Source organism: Elephas maximus, chromosome Y (genome assembly GCF_024166365.1).
Source record: "Elephas maximus indicus isolate mEleMax1 chromosome Y, mEleMax1 primary haplotype, whole genome shotgun sequence".
Taxonomy (NCBI): domain Eukaryota; kingdom Metazoa; phylum Chordata; class Mammalia; order Proboscidea; family Elephantidae; genus Elephas; species Elephas maximus.
In genome coordinates, this window is record NC_064847.1 from 5,208,684 (window position 1) to 5,229,363 (window position 20,680).

Genomic DNA, 20,680 nt, shown 5'->3' on the forward strand with positions numbered 1-20,680 from the left:
ACCAGTGACTGCCCTGACAGGGAACATGACAGAGTCCCTGCTGGAGCAGGAGAAAAGTGGGGTGCAGAACTCAAATTCTAGGAAGAAGACCAGACTTAGTGGTCTGACTGAGGCTGGAGGAGCAGCAGAAGGCATGGCCTCTGGGCTCTCTTGTTAACCCAGAACTAAAACCATTCCTGAATCCAATTCTTCAAAGATTAGACTGGACTATAAGACATAAAATGGTACTCGTGAAGTGGCAGCTCCTGTCCCCGGGGGAGATGAAAAGGCTGAAAGGGACAAGAGCTGGTTGAATGGACACGGGAAATCCTGGGTGGAAAGGAGTGTGCTGTCACATTAGAGTGTGCAGCTAGGGTCACGTAACAGTGGGTATAAATATTTGTATGAGAAACTAACTTGAGCTGCACACTTTCACTTAAAACACACACAGGAAGAGAAAAAATGAGTTTAACGCTAAGATGACCAGTTCACTGCTTTGAGCTGCCAGGCCGTGAGGGAACTGAAGGAAAGTTTGAAAGGCTCACTGAATTGAGGAGACAACACAGGAGCTATCATAGTAGGACAAACCGACAGATGAGTGGTAGAGAAGATTTATAGTACAAAAATGCCCTGCATAGAACAAGCGCAAAATTCCAAGCCTGGCATCCAATGAAAGGTTACCGAGCATAAAAAAAAAAGCTAGAAAACATTTCCCTACATGACAATAATAAAACTAGCCGTAAAATTCTAAGCAAATGCTAAACTTGGCAAAAGTACTTGAAGTTATTTTAACTGAATGCCATGTATTTAGATTTAAGCAGGGACATGATGAAGCTAACAAAAGCAAACTTCTACAGGTAAAAATTACATAGGCTGAGGTAAAAGAAAAAAGAAGTTCACTGGTTGCTATTAACAGGAAATTAGATACTGAAAAGATTTAGTGTACGTGTCTGTCATTTTGACGTACTGTGGAGGCTCATGTCTTCCTGTGATGCTTAAAGTTGTGCCACCGGTATTCAGATACCGGCAGGGTCACCCATGGAGGACAGGTTTCAGCTGAGCTTCCAGACTAAGACAGACTAGGAAGAAGGACCTGCCAGTCTACTCCTGAAAAGTATTAGCCAGTGAAAACCTTATGAATAGCAGCGGAACATTGTCTGATACAGTGCTGGAAGGTGAGCCCCCAGGTTGGAAGGCACTCAGATGATGACTGGGGAAGAGCTGCCTCCTCAAAGTAGAGTCGACCTTAATGATGTGGATGGAGTAAAGCTTTAGGGACCTTCATTTGCTGATGTGGCACAACTCAAAACGAGAAGAAACAGCTGCAAACATCCATTAATAATCCGAACCTGGAATGTACGAGGTATGAATCTAGGAAAATTGGAAATTGTCTAAAATGAAATGGAACGCGTAAACATCGATATCCTAGGCATTAGTGAGCTGAAATGGACTGGTATTGGCCATTTTGAATCGGACAATCATAGAGCCTACTATGCCGGGAACGACGACTCGCAGAGGAATGGTGTTGCATTCATCGTCAAAAAGAACGTTTCAAGATCTATCCTGAAGTACAACGCTGTCAGTGATAGGATAACATCCATACGCCTACAAGGAAGACCAGTTAATGTGGCTATCATTCAAATTTACGCAGCAACCACTAGGGCCAAAGATGAAGAAATAGATTTTTATCAGCTGCTGCAGTCTGAAATCAATGGAAAATGCAGTCAAGATGCATTGACAATTACTGGCAACTGGAATGTGAAGTTGGAAACAAAGAAGTATCAGTGGTTGGAAAACATGGCCTTGGTGATAGAAACAATGCCGGAGATCGAATGATAGGATTTTGCAAGAGCAACGACTTCTTCATTACAAATACCTTCTTTCGCCGACATAGATGGCGACTATACACATGGACCTCACCAGATGGAACACACGGAAATCAAATTGACTACCTCTGTGGAAAGAGACAATGGAAAAGCTCAACATCATCCGTCAGAACAAGGCCAGGGGCTGACTGTGGAACAGAACATCAATTGCTCATATGCAAGTTCAAGCTGAAACTGAAGAAAATCAGAGCAAGTCCACGAGAGCCAAAATACGACCTTGAGTACATTTGCCTGAATTTAGAGACCATCTGAAGAATAGATTTGACGCTTTGAACCCTAGTGACTGGAGACCAGACGAGTTGTGGAATGACATCAAGGACATCATCCATCAAAAAAGCAAGAGGTCGTTGACATGACAGGAAAGGAAAGAAAGAGCGAAAAGATGTCAGAGGAGGCTCTGAAACTTGGTCTCGAATGTCAAGCAGCTAAAGCAAAAGGAAGAATTGATGAAGTAAAAGAAAACAGAAGATTTAAAAGGGCGTCTCGAGAAGACAAAGTATTATAATGACATGTGAAAAGAGCTGGAGATGGAAAACCAAAAGGGAAGAACACGCTTGACATTTCTCAAGCTGAGAGATCTGAAGAAAAAGTTCAAGCCTTGAGTTGCACTAGTGAAGGATTCTGTGGGGAAAATATTAAACGACTCAGGAAGCATCAAAAGAAGATGGAAGGAATGCACAGAGTCATTATATCAAAAAGAATTTGTCGATGTTCAACCATTTCAAGAGGTGGCATATGATCAGGAACCGAAGGTACTGAAAGAAGAAGTCCAAGCTGCTCTGTAAGGCGTTGGCAAAAAACAAGGCTCCAGGAATTGATGGAATATCAATTGAGATGTATCAACAAACAGATGCAGCGCTGGAGGTGCTCACTCGTCTATGCCAAGAAATATGGAAGACAGCTTCCTGGCCAACTGACTGGAAGAGATCCGTATTTATACCTATTCCCAAGAAAGGTGATCCAACCGAATGTGGAAATCAGAGAACAGTATCATTAATATCACACGCAAGCAAAATTTTGCTGAAGATCATTCAAAAACGGCTGCAGCAGTATATCGACAGGGAACTGCCAGAAATGCAGGCTGGTTTCAGAAGAGGACGTGGGACCAGGGATATCATTGCTGATGTCAGATGGATCCTGGCAGAAAGCAGAGAATACCAGAAAGATGTTTACTTCTGTTTTATTGATTATGCAAAGGCATATGACTGTGTGAATCATAACAAATTATGGGTAACATTGCGAAGAATGGGAATTCCAGAACACTTAACTGTGCTGGTGAGCAACTGGACACAGATCAAAAGGCAATCATTCAGATAGAACAAGAGGACACTGAGTGGTTTAAAGTCAGGAAAACTGTGCATCGGGCTTGTATCCTTTTACCATACTTATTCAATCTTTATGTAGAGTGAATAAGGCAAGAATCTGGACTATACGGAGAAGAACACGGCATCAGGATCGGACGGAGACTCACTAACGGCATGCACTATGAAGATGACACAACCTTCAGCCTTTGGTATGGATTACACCTCAACATAAAGGAAACAAAAATCCTCACAACTGCGCCAAGAAGCAACATTATAATAAATAGAGAAAAGGTTGTATCAAGGATTTCATTTTACTTGGATCCACAATGAACAGCCATGGAAACAGCGGCTGGGAAATGAAAAGACACATGCCATCGGACAAATCTGCTGCCAAAGACCTCTCTGAAGTATTAAAAAGCAAAGATGTCACCTTGAAGACTAAGATGCACCTGGCCGAAGCCATGGTGTTTTCAATCACCTCACATGCGTGCGAAAGGCTGAAGAATTGGCATCTTTGAATTGTGGTGTTGGCAAAGAGTACTGATATACTATGGACTGCAAAAAAATCAAACAAATCTGTCTTGGAAGAAGTAAGGCCAGCATGTTCCTGAGAAGTAAGGATGGCAAGACTAGGTCTTACAAACTTTGGACATATTATCAGGAGGGAACTGGGTGAGGTAGAGGGTCAGCAAAAAAAGAGCAAGACTCCCAATGAGATGGATTGACACAGTGGCTGCAACAATGAGCTCAAGCAAACCAACAAGCAGTGTTTTGTTCTGTTGTATTTGGGGTCGTTATGAGTCAGAGCCGACTTGGCGGCACTTAACAACAAAGTGAACATGTACAAATTGTTGAAATGACAAATATTTTGCTATATGTATTTCCTTACAATAAAAAAGGAATTCCTCAGATCTAGAGCCAGGTAATCTAGTTTGAATCATGTACCCTCCATCTACAAGTTATCTGACCTCAGGGAAATTAATCTATTACCTCTCTCTACTGTCAGGTTTTTGGTTGAAAATGAGTTTTGATAATAAATAAGAGGAGCAATAACAGTAGCCTTTTTCTGAGTGGGTTGTTGGGTGGATTTAGAAGATAATGCATGGAAAGCTTTTAGAATAGCATCTGGCATACAGCAATAACTCAGGAAGTGTTCAAGTGTAGTAAGTTTGAGAATGTCCAGGTCCATCAAGGAAGACACAGGATCACAAGAAGTAATAACACAAGGTTTTTACCGGGCAGCATTGGACAGAGTTTCATGAAAGCGAGTGTCCAGAGACAGAGGCGCCAGGACCACCATTCATTCAGAAGGAAAATAGGGCAAGCAACCTTAGGGGAACAAAGTAAAGAGGGTGCTTACATGTCTAGAACTAGATTATTGCTCAGCAGTAAGGGATACAAATAGCAGCAGTAGTTTGGGGTCTATTATACCTGCAAGGTTTGTATTCTCTATGGTTACCAAATGCTGTGTGTAGCCTCACAGGGTATGCAAAGTAGGTAGGGGCCAACTGGCTAAAATATGCTTGTTAGGGCTATATTTATAGTGACTGGATGTGTAAGAATTTTCAATTTGGTGCTGGTAAATTTTGGGCTGATGGTTCTACTACGAAGTGAACGAGAGGGCTATTTTAGGATAATACACAAGTGCCACTTCTGTCCATTTACCTAACATCATTGGAGTAGTCATTGTAACAATTACTTTTTAATCAATATTTGAATACAAATGCAAAACTTCAGTTAGAAATTTGTATTCATTCATTTATTTAACCAGCATTCATTAACAGCGTAACCTGATGGTGCAGTTTTTAAGAGCTCGACTGCTAACCAAAAAGCTGGCAGCTTGAATACACCAGCCACTCCTTGGAGACCCTACGGGGCAGTTCTACCCTGTCCTACAGGGTTGCTGTGAGTGAGAATCAACTGAATGGCCACGGGTTTTTGCAGGTGGCATGCCGTAGGCCGGATTTTGAGGGTTACATTAAGGATAAACGAAGTACATTTTTCCCCCTTAATTGGTTATAGTCTAGTGAAAGATACGTTAGCTACTGTGCACATGGAGTGACATTTAGTTGTGAGGCTTAAGGGTGGGAACAGAATTAGAGATAGATGCTTCCTCAGCTTGTGATGAAATGAGTTCTTTTATGTGGCTTTTGCCTTGGTTCTTTGGAAGAATCAGCTGGAGAACTTTTTGCCCTAACGGCTGTGGAGTTATGTTTGCCCTAGTTTTCTACTCCAGACAGTTCATTATTTTTGTTCAGGTTGATTGACATTTCCTGGGTAAGCTGTAAACAACTTGGTTTGATACATTTCATCTGTTTCTGGGCTGCAGCCTGCCCTGTTATTGGTATGTGCCTTGCAGGATTTGGTTAATAGACTATGCAGATGAAGTGTATGTAGCCTCCTGTGTAAATGAAGTGCTCGTGGTCTATTTAGAGTGGATTGGTCAGTTCATTGTGCTGATGGGAGAGCCACGCTTTTAAATTGACCAGGCGTTTGGTGTATATAAACAGCCAGCACCACAGATTGTTTCAGAGACAAAAAGAAGCAGGAAGAAAAGCGGCAAGAAGCAGAAGGGAGAAAGAAGAGAGAAGCAGAGAGATGGGAGGGAGGGAACCTCCTAAAATAGTTTAACATGGGTCCAGAGCTGTAATGCTGAAGAGAGCAACAGATCCTGAAGGGACCCTGTGGTAGAGTTGGTAGTGACAGACAGCAGGATCAAGAGAAGTCTGTTCTGAGGGGTTAAAGAGGAGCCTGTCCTGAGCTAGAAGAGCCAAGAACGCTGTCCTGCCTGAAGAAGGGAGATTTTTGCCTAAGTGCTTCCTGATCCTAATCCTGAGTTTTAGCCTGTTGATCCTGATCTGGAGCCCTTAATAAACCACTTAATTGTAAGTATGGTCTGTGAGTTCTGTGTGGCCATTGCAATGGATCATCAAACCCAGAAGAGGAAAGTGCTGTACGAGGGATGGCTGGTGACAAAAATAGTAAAATGGTTGAGAAAGTCTGACCTCCACCTCACAGGAATTAGCTTTGGGCTGATCTTGGTTCATATTACTCTCCTGAAGTTAAACAGTTTCTGGTGCTACTAACACTCCGCAAATTTTACACAGCCCCCTCTTAAGATGGGGAAACCAAGGCTTAGCAAGTCCCATAGCACAGGGAAGATCCTGGAGCCGAGATTATCTAATGCCAGTGTAAACGTTCTCATCAGCAGGCAGTACCCCTGAAGCTCACATAATAACTTCTGAGACTGGGGATCAGAATGTCGCAAAAGGAGGTGTTCTTTAAGCTCTAGTGGTCAATGTTTATACTGTAAATAGCGGTTAGGGTTGTTAACCAATGGACCAGGCATCGGTACCTTCTCACAGTGAGGATGAGATGGAGCTCTAGAGGGCTCCTCACTCTTAACCTATGTACGCTTCTGATGTCAGGGCCAAGGTATAAAGTATGTGTTCAACTCAAGCAGGGTGGATTGAAAAGTTGAGAGAGTTGTGCAGAAGATAAGCTTCATGTGGTCTGAGTTAACTACAGCATTGGCTCATGCCCCTCAATGCCATAGAGGATTGTTTGATTCTACTGCTGGCTTTGTGCTGATAAACCCAAAGGTGATCCCACTGGAACTTCAGGATTTCCAAGAAATTCCAGTTTGCTCTCCCCTTCTGTCCCAGTGAATGTGTTGATTTTCTTCCGGTCCCTTCTCTGCCTGTGCTTCTTGCATAGCTAGGAAATAGACAATTGCAAGGGAGAAAACAAGTTGATTTAGACCAGATACAATTTACTAGTTATCTACTGAATACAACAAATTACCACAAAATTAGCAACTAAAAACAACACATTTATTATCTCTCAGTTTTATGAGTCTACAAATGGCATTACTGAGTTTGCTGCTCAGGATTTCACAAGGCTACAATAAAGGTGTCAGCTGGGCTGTGTTCTCGTTTGAAGGTCTGATATCCTCTCCAAGCTCATGTGACTGTGGCAGTATTCAGTTGCTTGTGGTTGTAGGACTGTGCTCTTCAGCTGCTAGAGGTACCCATATTCTTTTCTACATGGCCTAAACCATCTCCAAAGCTGGCACAGAAAGTTTACCTTGTATTGAAGCCCTCTCAAAACAAAGACTCTCTCTCTCCCAAAAGAGCCTGGTCCTTTTTAAGGGCTCGCATGAATTCATTCTGGCCAGCCTACACAGACCCCATATCTTAAAGTCAACCGATCTGCAACCTTAATTATATGTGCAAAATCCCTTCACAGCAGCACCTAAAATAGTGTTTGAATAAATAATTAGGAGAAGATGTATATATACCATAGGCCAGGAATCTTGAAGGCTGTATTAAATTCTCGCTACCACATGAGGTAAATGTTTACATTAGGTAAATTTTTTTTTTAACCGTTCTTTTATAGTTATTTGCCAGAAGATTATTATCTTCATATGAGCAAATAGCACTATGCCGTGAAGTTGCATGAGAAGACTACCGCTAGTGAGCAGATAAAATTTGATGTGCAGCAACCATCTATGAATTATGCTTTATGTACCGGATATAGTTATCAAGAACTACTGGGCAACTTCTCAGTGCACAGTTCTCTGAAAACAGTCTCTGGAAAGTGGTGAACAAAGACACAGGGCCCATGACATGAGATGAAGAAGAAAGTTTGTGATTGATTTCTGAAAAGGACGGTATATTTTCCCCAGCTTCCAAGTGTCATAACTTTGTCATAACAATGCAGTTAGCCACTAACTCGTGGCAATAGGTCGTCTCACTTTCTTCTTTGTCTTTTAAAAGTTGAGTACATATAGGACTGTGCTTAAGGTTTTCTGTGGGCTCATCTAAGAGAAGGCAGACATCCCAGCAGAGCTCTCTCTAAAGAAGTGAACTTCATTGCCACCCTTTCCCCTATTCTCCATCTAATCAATCCCTTAGTCCCCTGATCTATTAGGGAGTCTCCTGGAAAAATATTTAAAGAGTTTTGTAACCAGCTCTCTCAGATTTCCTTGGAAAATGTGCATCTTGTCTCTATATAACCATTTGTCCTGATGGTATCTCTATCATATCTTAGTGTCTCAGTCTGAACTTTTAAATTGATATCTTATGACTTTTTTTTTTTTGCTGGTAATTTGAAAATCCTGAGTGGGCAATTGTCCAGGAGCCCTCGACCGATTTACATCTCCAGAGGACCCATGACTCTGTGTCTCCTGGCCATCTTGTTCTGAACTCCACACTACTCCAATGATATATATAACGGAGAGCCGTGGCAAGAGAGCCGATTCAGTGACCATCCTGATGGGGCACGCCCTGGGGTGGGGGGGCGAAGTTTAAGGAGAATAGATTTAACTCAGGATTTCTACATTGTTCAGATGTTGCACATGGCATCTTAGTTTTCTTGGCAGAATCCTGACTTTAGATAGCTTTTGTACATGTACAACATGTACACTGCCTGGTGACTTTCCCTTGATTATTAGAAGTAGTCATGTACCTCAGCCTCTCTCTAGTGCTTATTTACTGGGAGTGGATGGTTTTCCTGAATACGATAGTAAAAAAAATATGAAGAACCCCATTCTCCATTGTTGTTCTATACTGTCCAGTTACATGGATACAAGTCACATTATGACTGAAAATTCTTACATAAGCTGCTCTTTTCCAGTTAGCTTTTTCCTCAGCAGTGATTCTCCTTGACTCATTACATACATCAGTAGTACCGTGGTGTGTAGCTCTAAAACTGGAGGCAGAAGACCTGGGTTCTAGCTCAGGATTGTGTTTGAGCAAATATTTATCTTTTCTGAGCCTTTGTTTCCTTCTATGGAAAGTTAGAATAATGGTAGATAATACTTCGCAGCCCATTTGCCAAACACTCTCACCGCCTATGTGAGTCTATGTGACAAAAGAAATTCGAAGACCAACGTTTAGGTGTATATTCACTGAGAAAGATTTATGTAACATTTAACTGGCTATGACCTCTTGTGGTGCCTTTGCTGCTCTCTGCTCAAAATTTTCTATTCTCGCATTCATTGTTCAGGCAGCTGTAAGTTCAAGAACACAAGTTAACAATTGGCTTTTGGACAACTGAAATTCCAAAAGCACCCTGAACACCCAGCCTGGAAGGAGTAATATGCCAGCTCCCTGACCCCCTAAAAAAGTGATTTTTATGCCAGTGAATTTATGTATGCATCCAAACCAAAACATATGGAAGTTTAAGTGACACAGATCCTTAAGCAATGTTGCATTTAAAATCCTCTTCCTTTGCTGGGCTTCCTTTACCCCCAGCTTTGCATTTAAATCCTGCATTCTTTGCTGGGAAGTTATATGTAAACCCCACTGTGCCCGCATAGTATGATTACGAATGTTGCTGACGTAACTTGTTGTTGCTGTTGAGTGGGTTCCAACTCAGGGATCCTACGTACCACAGAACGAAACAGCGCCTGGTCCTGCGCCATGCTCACAATCGTTTTTATGCTTGAGTGCATTGTTGCAGCCACTGTGTCAATCCATCTCCTAGAAGGTCTTCTTCTTTTCCCCTGATGCTGTACTTTACCAAGCATGATGTTCTTCTCCAGGGACTGATCCCTTCTGACAACATGTCCAAAGTGCGTAAAACACAGTCTCGCTGTCTTTGTTATCTAGTCCTGCTGTGACAGAAATACCACAAGCGGATAGCTTTAGCAAAGAGAAGTTTATTTTTCTCAAAGTAAAGGAGGCTAAAAGCCCAAATCGAGGGTGTCAGCCCAGAGAAAGGCTTTCTGTGTCTGTCGGCCATCTCGTCAGTCTTCCCCCGGACTAGGAGCTTCTTTGCACAGGGACCCCAGGTCCAAAGGATGAGCTCTGCTCCCTGCACTGCTTTCTTTTTATCTCAAAAGAGATTGCCTCAAAACACAATGCAATCTTACAGATTGGGTCCCATCTCACTAACACACCTGCTGCCCATCCTTCCTCATTAACATCACAGAGGCAGAATTTACAACATATTGGAAAGTCACACAATACCCAGAATCATGGCCTAGCCAAATTGATACACATGTTTTGGGGGAGAGGGGGACATAATTCAATCCATGCCACTCGTCATCCTTGCTTCTAAGGAGCATTCTGCTCAGACAGATTTTCATTCTTTGGCACTCCATGGTGTATTCAAAATTCTTCGCCAACATCACAATTTAAAGACATCAGTTCTTCTTCTGCCTTCCTTATTGATTGTCCAGCTTTTGCATGCATATGATGTGATTGAAAATACCATCACTTGGGTCAGGCGCACCCTGGTCTTCAAGGTGACATCTTCGCTTTTCAACACTTTGAAGAGGTCCTTTGTAGTAGATTTACCCAATGCAATGCCTCTTTTGATTTCTTGACTGCTGCTTCCATGAGTGTTGATTGTGGATCCAAGGAAAATGAAATCCTTGACAACTTCAATCTTTTCTCCATTTATCATGATGTTGCTCATTGGTCCAGTTGTGAGGATTTTTGTTTTCTTTATGCTGAGGTGTAATCCCAACTAAAGGCTGTGCTCATTGTTCTTTATCGTTGCATGGTATTCCATTGTGTGAATATGCCACAATTTACTTATCTGTTCATCCTTTGCTTGGCGCGTAGGTTGTTTCCATCTTTTTGCAATTGTAAACAGTGCTGCAGTGAACATGGGTGTGCATACATCTGTTCATGTAAAGTCTCTTATTTCTCTAGGATATATTTCAAGAAGTGGGATTGCTTGATCATATGGTAGTTCTATTTCTAGATTTTTAAGGAAGCGTCAAATCGATTTCCAAAGTGGTTGTACCATTTTACATTCCTACTAGCAGTGTATAAGGGCTTAGTCTGCGACAACCTCACCAACATTTATTATTTTGTGTTTTTTGGATTAATGCCATCCTTGTTGGGGTGAGATCGTATCTCATCATAGTTTTGATTTGCATTTCTGTCATGGCTAATGATCGTGAGCATTTCCTCATGTATCTGTTAGCCGCCTAAATGTCTTCTTTGGTGAAGTTCCTGTTCATATCCTTTGCCAGTTTATTTTTTGTGTTTTCTTTTTATTGAGGTTTTGCAGTATATTGTAGATTTTAGAGATTACACCCTGAACAGATATGTCCTAGCCAAAAATTTTTCCCAGTTCTGTAGGTTGTCTCTTTTCTCTTTTGGTGAAATCTTTGGATGAGCATTAAGTGTTTGATTTTTAGGAGCGGGAGTTACCAAGTTTCACTTCCAGTGTTTGTGCATTGTTAGTAATGTTTTGTATTCTGTTTATGCTATATATTAGGGCTGCTAGCATTGCCCCTATTTTTTCTTCTATGCTGTTTATCATTTTAGATTTTATATTTAGGTCTTTGATCCATTTTGAGTTCCTTTTTGCGCATGGCGTGAGGTATGGGTCTTGTTTCATTTTTTTGCAGATGGTTATCCAGTTATGCCAGCACCATTTGTTAAATAGACTGTCTTTTCCCCATGTAACTGTTTTGGGGCCTTTGTCAAGTATCAACAGCTCATATGTGGATGGATTTATGTCTGGATTCTGAATTCTGTTCCATTGATCCATGTATCTGTTGTTGTACCAGTACCATGCTGTTTTGACTACTATGGCAGTATAATAGGTTCTAAAATCAGGAAGTGTGAGGCCTCCCACTTTATTGTTCTTCTTCAGTAGTGCTTTACTTCTTCAGGGACTCTTTCCTTTCCACATGATGTTGGTAGTTTGTTTCTTCATCTCATTAAAAAATGTTGTTGTAATATGGATCCGGATTGCATTTTATCTGCAGATCTCTTTGGGTAGAATTGACATTTTGACAATGCTGAGTCTTCCCTATCCACGAGGAAGTATGTTTTTCCACTTATGTAGGTCTCTTTTGGTTACTTGCAGTAGTGGCTTATAGTTTTCTTTTTACGTTTTTTATGTCTTGGTTAGATTTATTCCTAAGTATTTTGTCTTCGTAGGGGCTATTGTAAATGGTACTAATTTGGTGACTTCCTCTTCCAAGTTCCCTTTGTTCTTAGAGAGGAATCCAACTGATTTTTGTGTGATTATCATTATAGGGCTACCACCCCTTACCATATTGGCTGCTATGATTGATCCTGATTACCAAGGGGAAATCAGATTGTTATCACATAATGGAGGTAAAGAGGAGTATGTCTGGGATGCAGGAGATTCCTTAGGCGTCTCTTAGTACTACCATGCTCTGTGATTACAGTCAGTGGAAAATTATAGCAACCCATTTCTGACAAGAGTACTGATGGCCTAGGTCTCACCAGGCAAAAGAACTATGAGCAGCTGAGGTTTCTGCTGAGGGCAAAGGAAATATGGCATGAGTCGTAGAAGAAGGTAGTTTTAAATACCAGTTATGACCACAAGACCAGTTGCAGAAACGAGGTTTGTAATCGCTATGACTGTTTCTGCCTTGTATGTGTGCATCAAATATTTTTGTTTTTGTTTTCTTCACTAATTTTTGTTTTCTTCACTAGTGGGTTTTCAGTTGTACACTGTTAGTTGTGTCATGTTAGGCTCATGTACGACTTTATAATTGTTTTTATTTAGACACTACGTCTGGCTTAAGTAGATGTGTACAGGTGCCAAGTTGACAAGGGGTGGACCTTAGTCATGATGCAGTTTGGTAGTCGTAGAATGATGTGATTGTCACCACAATGAGATCCCGTATAATGTAATCATCTCCATGATAGCATCTGTTAGGAGCAGCCAATCAGTAGAATGGGAGTTTCCCTGGGATATGGCCTGCTTACAATATATGTGGATTTTCTGGCAAAGCTTACTTGATTTTGCCCTGCCCTGAATCTTGCATTCAGCTTGTCAGCATCTGACCTCCAGTTCTTGGGACTTGGGCCAGAAGTCTGCTACCTTACTTGCCCATCATGGATTCGTCAGCCTTTGCAGCTGTGAGCTAGCAGCCCACTGTCTAACCTGTGAATCTTGGGCCCTGCCCTCTAGACTATGGATGTTGGCCATGCTCTCTGGATTCTGGGTGGAGGCCTCTGGGTTTCAGCTCTGCCCTCCAGCCCACTGGGACAGTTAACATTTACTCACTGCTCATTCAATGAACATTAACTTATGCAGCACTGTGGGTTCACTACAGGGTGTCCAACAAGGAGACTGTAGGGGTAGACAGGCAGAGGTTCCTGAAGCAGGTGATACCTGTGCTGAGACCTAAAGGATCAATAGGCAGAGGGGCTTTTTAGCCCCAGGGAAGAGCTGGGGCAAAAGTAGGTGGGGATGAGTATGGCTGAAAGCAGTTTGGAGTTCCAGACAGACAACCGCGCCTCAGACAGACACAGAGATAAGAAGCTACAAAGGTGAACAGATGCCAAATCCTGCATGGGCTCATTAGGCCATCCTGAGGATCTGGGTCCAGAATCTATGTCATTATATGGCAGGATAGGGAATTAAGGCTGTCTTTGGATGAAGCAACAAGCAACATGATAGAAGTGTGCATTAGAAAATATGAAGGGTGGATTCATGAGGGATGCAATTAAATGTACAAACCAATGGGAATGCTTTGATGAGAGTAGAGCAAAGAGTGCCCTTGCTAATACTAGTTGTAAAATTCCATCCTGTGCTGATAGTGATGCAATCTAGGACCAGATTTTTTATTATGCTGGTGTTGACATTAATGATGATCTTGGTTACTGGACTAGCTAGAATACACTGTACTTTCAAGTATGAAATGTACTTAGTGAACACTGCCTTCTTTGCCAAGTAAAATTCAAGGACGCTAATTTTAAAATAACTGGGGAATGCAGTGTAATTGGAGAAATACTAAAGACAAATAGTGTGTTTAGTGTGTTTTTGCGATTTATCCTTGCATTTATCGCATCCTCCACACTACCAAAACTTAGACCCTCATTTGATTAATCCCAGACTGCTTCAGAAATTACTTATTCCCTTCCCCTGTCTCCAATTTCTTATTTTTTCTAACCTCTCGCACTGTTCCTTTTTAAACAATTAATTAAATATATTTACAGGGGGTGGTCTAAATGCTCGTTTTAAATTAACAAGCCCATATATTAAAATAAAATACTACAATAGCTTGCCATTGAAATAAAAGCAACCACATTTTACTCTTAACTGTTTTAAAAAATAAGGAAAATGAAACAGTGAAGGTGAACAATAAGTTTATTGTTCAAACGAGAAAATTTTGCAGGTATTTTATTCATGTTTGTCACATAAAATTTTAATCTTCTTATGCTGCATAATGTGGTACTCGTTCGGTAGAAGATCAGTTGTAATTAGGATGATGTTGGTGTAATGAAGACGGCTGCTGAGTTAACCTTGAAAGAGTGGTGGCAGATGTATCAGCTGTCATAGGCCTAGGGAACCATGGATTGCCTGCTCCTAAGATGTTAGAAAAAGGAGCCTCATTGGCTGATAAATCAGAATACCCAGTTGGGAAAGTAGAAGGGTCCACCATCATTCCAAAATAACTGCTCTGTACGGGAGAGATAATGTGGGACTGAGAAGTTGTAGCTGTAACAAAGTTTACAATGTGACCGTTTGCGTGAGAACAGCTGCTATGTGAGTGCATGTGAAAACTGGTCAGCTGATTTAAAACAGCATGTTGGTCTGTTAGCATTTGCTCTGATGGTCTATGTGAAGTTAATGATGGAGGAGAAAAAACACCTCTGATTGGGGCAGCTGTATTAGTAATTATCTGGCTGGTAGAAGGCTTCCTTAATAAAGGCATATGTAAATTTGTAGAAGTTAAAAGTAAACTTTCTCCACCAGTTTCAGCAACTAAACCAGAATTCTGGTTATCTACATGACCCCCTGCTCTGAAGTGCTTCTTGCTGAAATCTTGAACTAATGAAGCAGGCACTGGAGAAGCATTTTTAATCCCAACTCTTCTCTTCATTCTTACTAACAGTTGAGGACAGCCTCGCTTAAAATTGGGATTATGGTAGAACTGTAACTGAAACCAAAGGAAAAGTTATTTAGTGATATTTTAAGCCAAGAGACAAGAGAAAATCTATAAAACCTTAACTTTCAATTTCATCACGTAAATTAACACCAAACAATACATGTACATTGTGACTACTTTTCAGATGTACTTATTGGGAAGCAAACATTTAAATGTTAATGATCTTCAAGTGAAAATGTTGTATATAGTAACACTGAACATCACTTCTTTAATTAGCTTTAGTTCATTTATTTAGAGCTCCCAATAAGATTTAAATTTGTTGGTAAATTTTCTCATGATCTTGAGTGTTTAAGGCCCGAAGTGTGTTCATTTTTTGATAAAAATTCAAATAATTTTAACCTTAGTAAATTTGTATTATTTTTAAATGCTTCTTTTATATATTACATATTTACAGACATTGAAACAAAATCATACTTATTCCCTACATAAGCAGTAACTAAAATTTTTTGAATACCTTGCTTAAAGCAGAGACTTCTTTTTCTTCTGCCAGAAAATCAGCTAGAGAAGCAGATCTTTGAAAATTCTGTCGAATTTTACTAAATCCATAGAGATTAAGCTGTCGAACTAAGCTTTTCATACTCTCAGTTTCAAATATCCTGAATGGGGCCTTTCTCCCCAAAACTTCTTTCTTAAAAAGTTCTTCATTAATCACTACAGAAGTTCCATTTTCATCCCACCAAATTGACTTAAATTGGTCATTTTCAACTATTTTCCAAAGTTTTCTGGGAAAAGTCAGAGAAAGAAAATCATTATTGTCATCTGCTTCAGAGACACAAAATGTGTAACGTGGTCTTTTTAGCAAGGATCCTTCAGACAGAGCCTGAAAAGCATTTTCCTCAATCATCAGTCTCAAGTCTGAGTCCCCAGTGGATGTGTAATCATACAAGAGAGACCCAACAGAGGTTTCTGAACCAGTTGATCCATCTTTAGGAGAAACATCTTGAACTTCTGAAGAAACATGTGCCATCTCAAATAAATTTTTCTTCAGCTACTTTTCTCATCTGCATGGTTTTGAACACTGCAGCTTCAAATGCTACTTTGGTAAGCCTGCCCAGAAATTGATTCTAGGCCATCACAATGGTTCTCCAGCTCAGTAGCTGTGACATCACAGGATGACTTTGGTTGCCTAGCAATTAATGTGTAACATTCAGCCAAATGGTTTCCTTCCCCATCTATGAATTTTACTCAAAGTAAAATATAGACTGATTCCTCACATAACGTGATTCTCACATCATCTCATTCACTCAGAATCTTTTACATCAATCGATCAGTCTCTTGGGTTTATGAAATAAAACCGATTTCCTTCCTCACAAAATGCATACACCCTAAATTGATACCAATAGCCTAAAGCCTGATAAATAGATGATGCAATCTGAAACTGAAATCTATTCAGAATCTATGTATAAGAAAGTCAGAAGGCAGATTAGTGGCTGCCAGCGGTCAAAGTTGAGTGTTTAAATGGTTATGGGGTTTCTGTTTGCAGTGATGAAATGTTTTGGAACTAGACAGAAGTAATAGTTACACAATATTTTGAATGTACTAAATAGCACTTATTTGTACTGCTGCTATAACAGAAATACTACAGGTGAACCACTTTAACAGACATTTATTCTCTCACAGTCTTGTAGGCTAGAAGTTCAAATTGAGGGTGCCAGCTACAGGGGAAGTCTTCCTTTCTCTGTTGACTCTGGAGGAAGGTCTTTGTCATCAACTTTCCCATGGTCTAGGAGCTTCTCTGTGCAGGAACCTCAGGTTCAAAGGATGAGCCCTGCTCCCGGTGCTGTTTTCTTGTTATAAGGTCCTCATATCTCTCTGCTTACTTCTGCCTTTTATATCTCAAAAGAGACTGGCTGCCTCATTAACATAACTGCCACTAATCCCATGCCATTAACATCATAGAGATAGACTTTACAACACATAGAAAAATCACTTCAGATGACAAAATAGTAGGACAATCACACAATACTGGGAATCATGGCCTACCCAAATTGATGCACATATTTTCGGAGAACACAATTCAATCCATGACACTTTTTTGTTTCAGAGGAATAAAGACTGATAGTTGTATCTTAGATGGCCACTTGTAAGCTTTTAAGACCCCAGACACTACTCAATTGACCTACGTGTCACTGAGACTATGGTCCCCAGACCACAGCCCCAGATACTCTATCCCTCAAGGTGTTTGAATGTTTCTAGGAAACTTCCATGCCTTCGCTTTGGTCAAGTTGTGCTGACTTCCCCTATGTTGTGTGTTGTCTTTCCCTTCACCCAAGTTGAAACTTGTCTACTGTCTAGATAGTGATTTCCCCTCCCCTACCCCGTAACCATCAAAGAATGTTTTTTTCTGTGTGAAAATCTTGAGTTCTTATAATAGTGGTCTTAGATAATATTTTACATTTTTTTGACTGACTAATATTTCACTGAGCATAATGCCCTCCAGACTCATCCATGTTGTGAGATGATTCCCAGATTCATCCGTGTTCTTTTTCGTTGCATAGCATTCCACTGTCTGTATGTACCATAGTTTGTTTATGCATTCACCCATTGATGGGCACTTAGGTTGTTTCCATCTTTTTGCTATTGTGAATAGTGCTGCAGTGAATGTGGGTATGCCTACGTCTATTTGTGTGACGGCTCCTTTTTCTCTAGGGTATATTCCTAGGAGTGAGACTGCTGGATTGTATGGTATTCCTATTTCTACCTTTTTAAGAAAACTACCATATTGTTTTCCCATGAGGTTGTAGCATTTCACCAGCAGTGCATAAGAGTTCAAGTCTCATCACAGCCTCTCCAACATGCTATTTTGTGTTTTGTGTTTTTTTTTGTGTGTGTATGTGCCAGGAATGTCAGGTTGAGATGATATTGTAGTTTTGAATTGCATTGTTCTAACGGTTAGTTGGAACCCTGGTGGTGCAGTGGTTAAGCATCCTACTGCTGGCCAAAAGATCAGCACTTCAAATCTACCAGCCGTTCATTGGAAACCCTATAGAGCAGTTCTGCTCTGTCCTATAGATTTGCTATGAGTTAATGGCTAGTAATTGCAAGCATTTCCTCATGTGTCTGTTAGCCACCTGAATATCTCTTTGGTGAAATGTCTGCTCATATCCCTTGCCCATTTTTAATTGAATTATTTATCCATTTATTGTTGAGGTGTTGAAGTACTTTGTAGATTTTAGAGATTATGCCTTTGTTGGGATGTCACATCCAAGTGTTTTCCCAGTGTGTAGGTTGTCTTTTTACTCTTTTGATGAATTCTTTTGATGAGTGTAAGTGTTTTTTATCTTGTTTCTCTTCTGGTGTTTTTGCATTGTTAGTTACAGTTTATGTCCTATTTATGCCACACATTAGGGCCGGTAGCATTGTCCCTATTTTTCCGTCCATGATTTTTATCATTTTAGATTTTATATTTAGGTTTTTGTTCCATTTTGAATGAGTTTTTGTGTATGCTCTGAGGTATGGATCTTGTTTCATTTTCTTACAGATGGGCATACAGTTATGCCAGCACCATTTGTTAGACAGTCTTTATTACCCATTTAATGAACTTTTGCCATTTGCAAAATACCAGCTGCTCATAGGTGAATGGATTTATATCTGTGTTCTCAATTCTGTTCACTTGGCCAATCTGTCTGTTGCTTTACCAGTACCAGGCTGTTTTGACTACTGTGGCTGTATACCAGGTTCTAACATCAGGTAGTGTGAGCACTCCCACTTCATTCTTCTTTACTGATCTGGGGCCTCTTCCATTTCAATATGAAGTTGGTGGTTTGTCCATCTCGTTTAGGAATGGTCTTGGAATTTTGATTGCGGTTTCATTGTATCTGTAAATAGCTTTGGGTAGAATTGACATTTTCACAATGTTGAGCCTTCTTATCCATGAGCATGGTATATTTTTCCACTTACATGGGTCTCTTCTGGTTTCTTTTAGTAGTGTTTCATTGTTTTATTTGTATAAGTCCTTTACATCCCTGATTAGATTTTATTCCTAAATATTTAATCTTCGTGGAGATTATTGTAAATCGTATTGATTTGGTGATTTCCTTTTTGAAGTTCACTTTATTGGTGTAGAGGAATCTACTCATTTTTGTTTGTTAATCTTGTATCCTGTTGCTTTGCTCAAATCTTCTATCACTTCCAATAGCTTTCTTCTTTATTCTTTGGTGTTTTCTGTATATAAGATATCGTCTATGAATAGGGATAGCTTTATCTCTTCCTTACTGGTTGGATGCCCTAAAATTTATATCTTTTTCTTGCCTTATTGCTCTTCCTAGGACTTCCAGCATGATGTTAATTAAGAGTGGTGATAAAGGGCATCCTTGTCTAGTTCCTGTTCTCAAGGGGAATACTTTCAGTCTTTCTGCATTTAGAATGATGTTGGCTGTTAGTTTTATATAAGTGGCCTTTATTATATCAAGGAATTTCCCTTTTATTCCTATTTTGCTGAGAGTTTTTATCAGGAATGGGTGTTGAACTTTGTCAAATACCTTTTCTATGTAAATTGTTAAGATCATGTGGTTCTTTTATTTATGTGGTGGATTACATTGATTTTCTAATGTTAAACCATCCCTGCATACATGGTATGAATCCCACTTGGTTGTATTGTATTATTATTATTATTTTGGTATGCTGTTGAATGTTATTGGCTAGATTTTTGTTGAGTATTTTGCATTTCTGTTCAGGAGGGATATTGGTCTGTAGTATTCTGTTTTTGTGGTGTCTTTGCCTGGCTTTGGTATCAGGGTTATGCTGGCTTTATAGAATGAATTTGGGAATATTCTTTCCTTTTTTATCCTCTGAAATAGATTATTTGTGTGAGCTCTTCTCTGAACGTTTGTTAGAATTCTCCAGTGAAGCCATCTGGGCCAGGGCTTTTTTTAAATTTTATTCGGAGGCTTTTTTTTTTTTTAATTACTTTTTCAATTTCTTCTTTTTAAATGCATCTGTTTAGTTTTTCTACCCCAGTTTGTGTTATTTTAGGTAGGTGGTGTGTTTCTAAAAATTTGTCTATTTCCTCAAGGTTTTCAAATATATTGGAGTACAGTTTTTCATAGCATTCTGTTATGACCTTTGTTATTCCAGTTGGGTCTATTGTGATATCACCCATCTCATTTCTTATTTGGGTTACTCGCTTCCTCTCTTGTATTTGTCAGTTTGGCCAGTTGTTTGTCAATTTTGTTGATCTTTTCAAAGAACCAACTTTTTGTCTTGATTCTTCCATTTCTCTATTTCATTTATTTCTGCTCTAATCTTTATTACTTCCTTTCTCCTGGTTCTGAAGGCTTCTTTTGCTGCTCTCTTTCTATTTGTTCCCGTTGTATGTTTCGTATATTGATTTTGGCCCTTCTTTTTTGATGTGTGTGTTTATTGCTATAAATTGACCAGTTAGCACTGCTTTTGCTGTGTCCCAAAGGTTTTTTTTCCATGTATTTTTATTCTCAATTGATTCTATGATTTTTTTTTTTTATTATTCCAGCCTTGATATCTATTACCTAGCAGTTTTTAAGCAAGCTGCTCTCCAGGTTCCATGTCTTTGATTTATTTTCCTTGCTGTTTCCATTATTGATTTCTCCTTTTATGGCATTGTGATCACAGCCAATGCTTTGTATTATTTCCGT

At 39.9% G+C, this 20,680-nt stretch overlaps 1 protein-coding gene across 1 annotated transcript; it reads right to left on the reverse strand.

The window, feature by feature from the left end:
- Positions 1-14,369: 14,369 nt before the first annotated feature.
- Positions 14,370-16,035, reverse strand: LOC126069861 (heat shock transcription factor, Y-linked-like). Its single transcript, XM_049873493.1, has 2 exons — positions 15,523-16,035; positions 14,370-15,059 (listed from the first exon to the last, which is right to left on the reverse strand). The coding sequence occupies exons 1-2, from the start codon at positions 16,033-16,035 to the stop codon at positions 14,370-14,372; spliced, it is 1,203 nt and encodes a 400-aa protein (XP_049729450.1).
- Between the last annotated feature and the right edge of the window lie 4,645 nt (positions 16,036-20,680).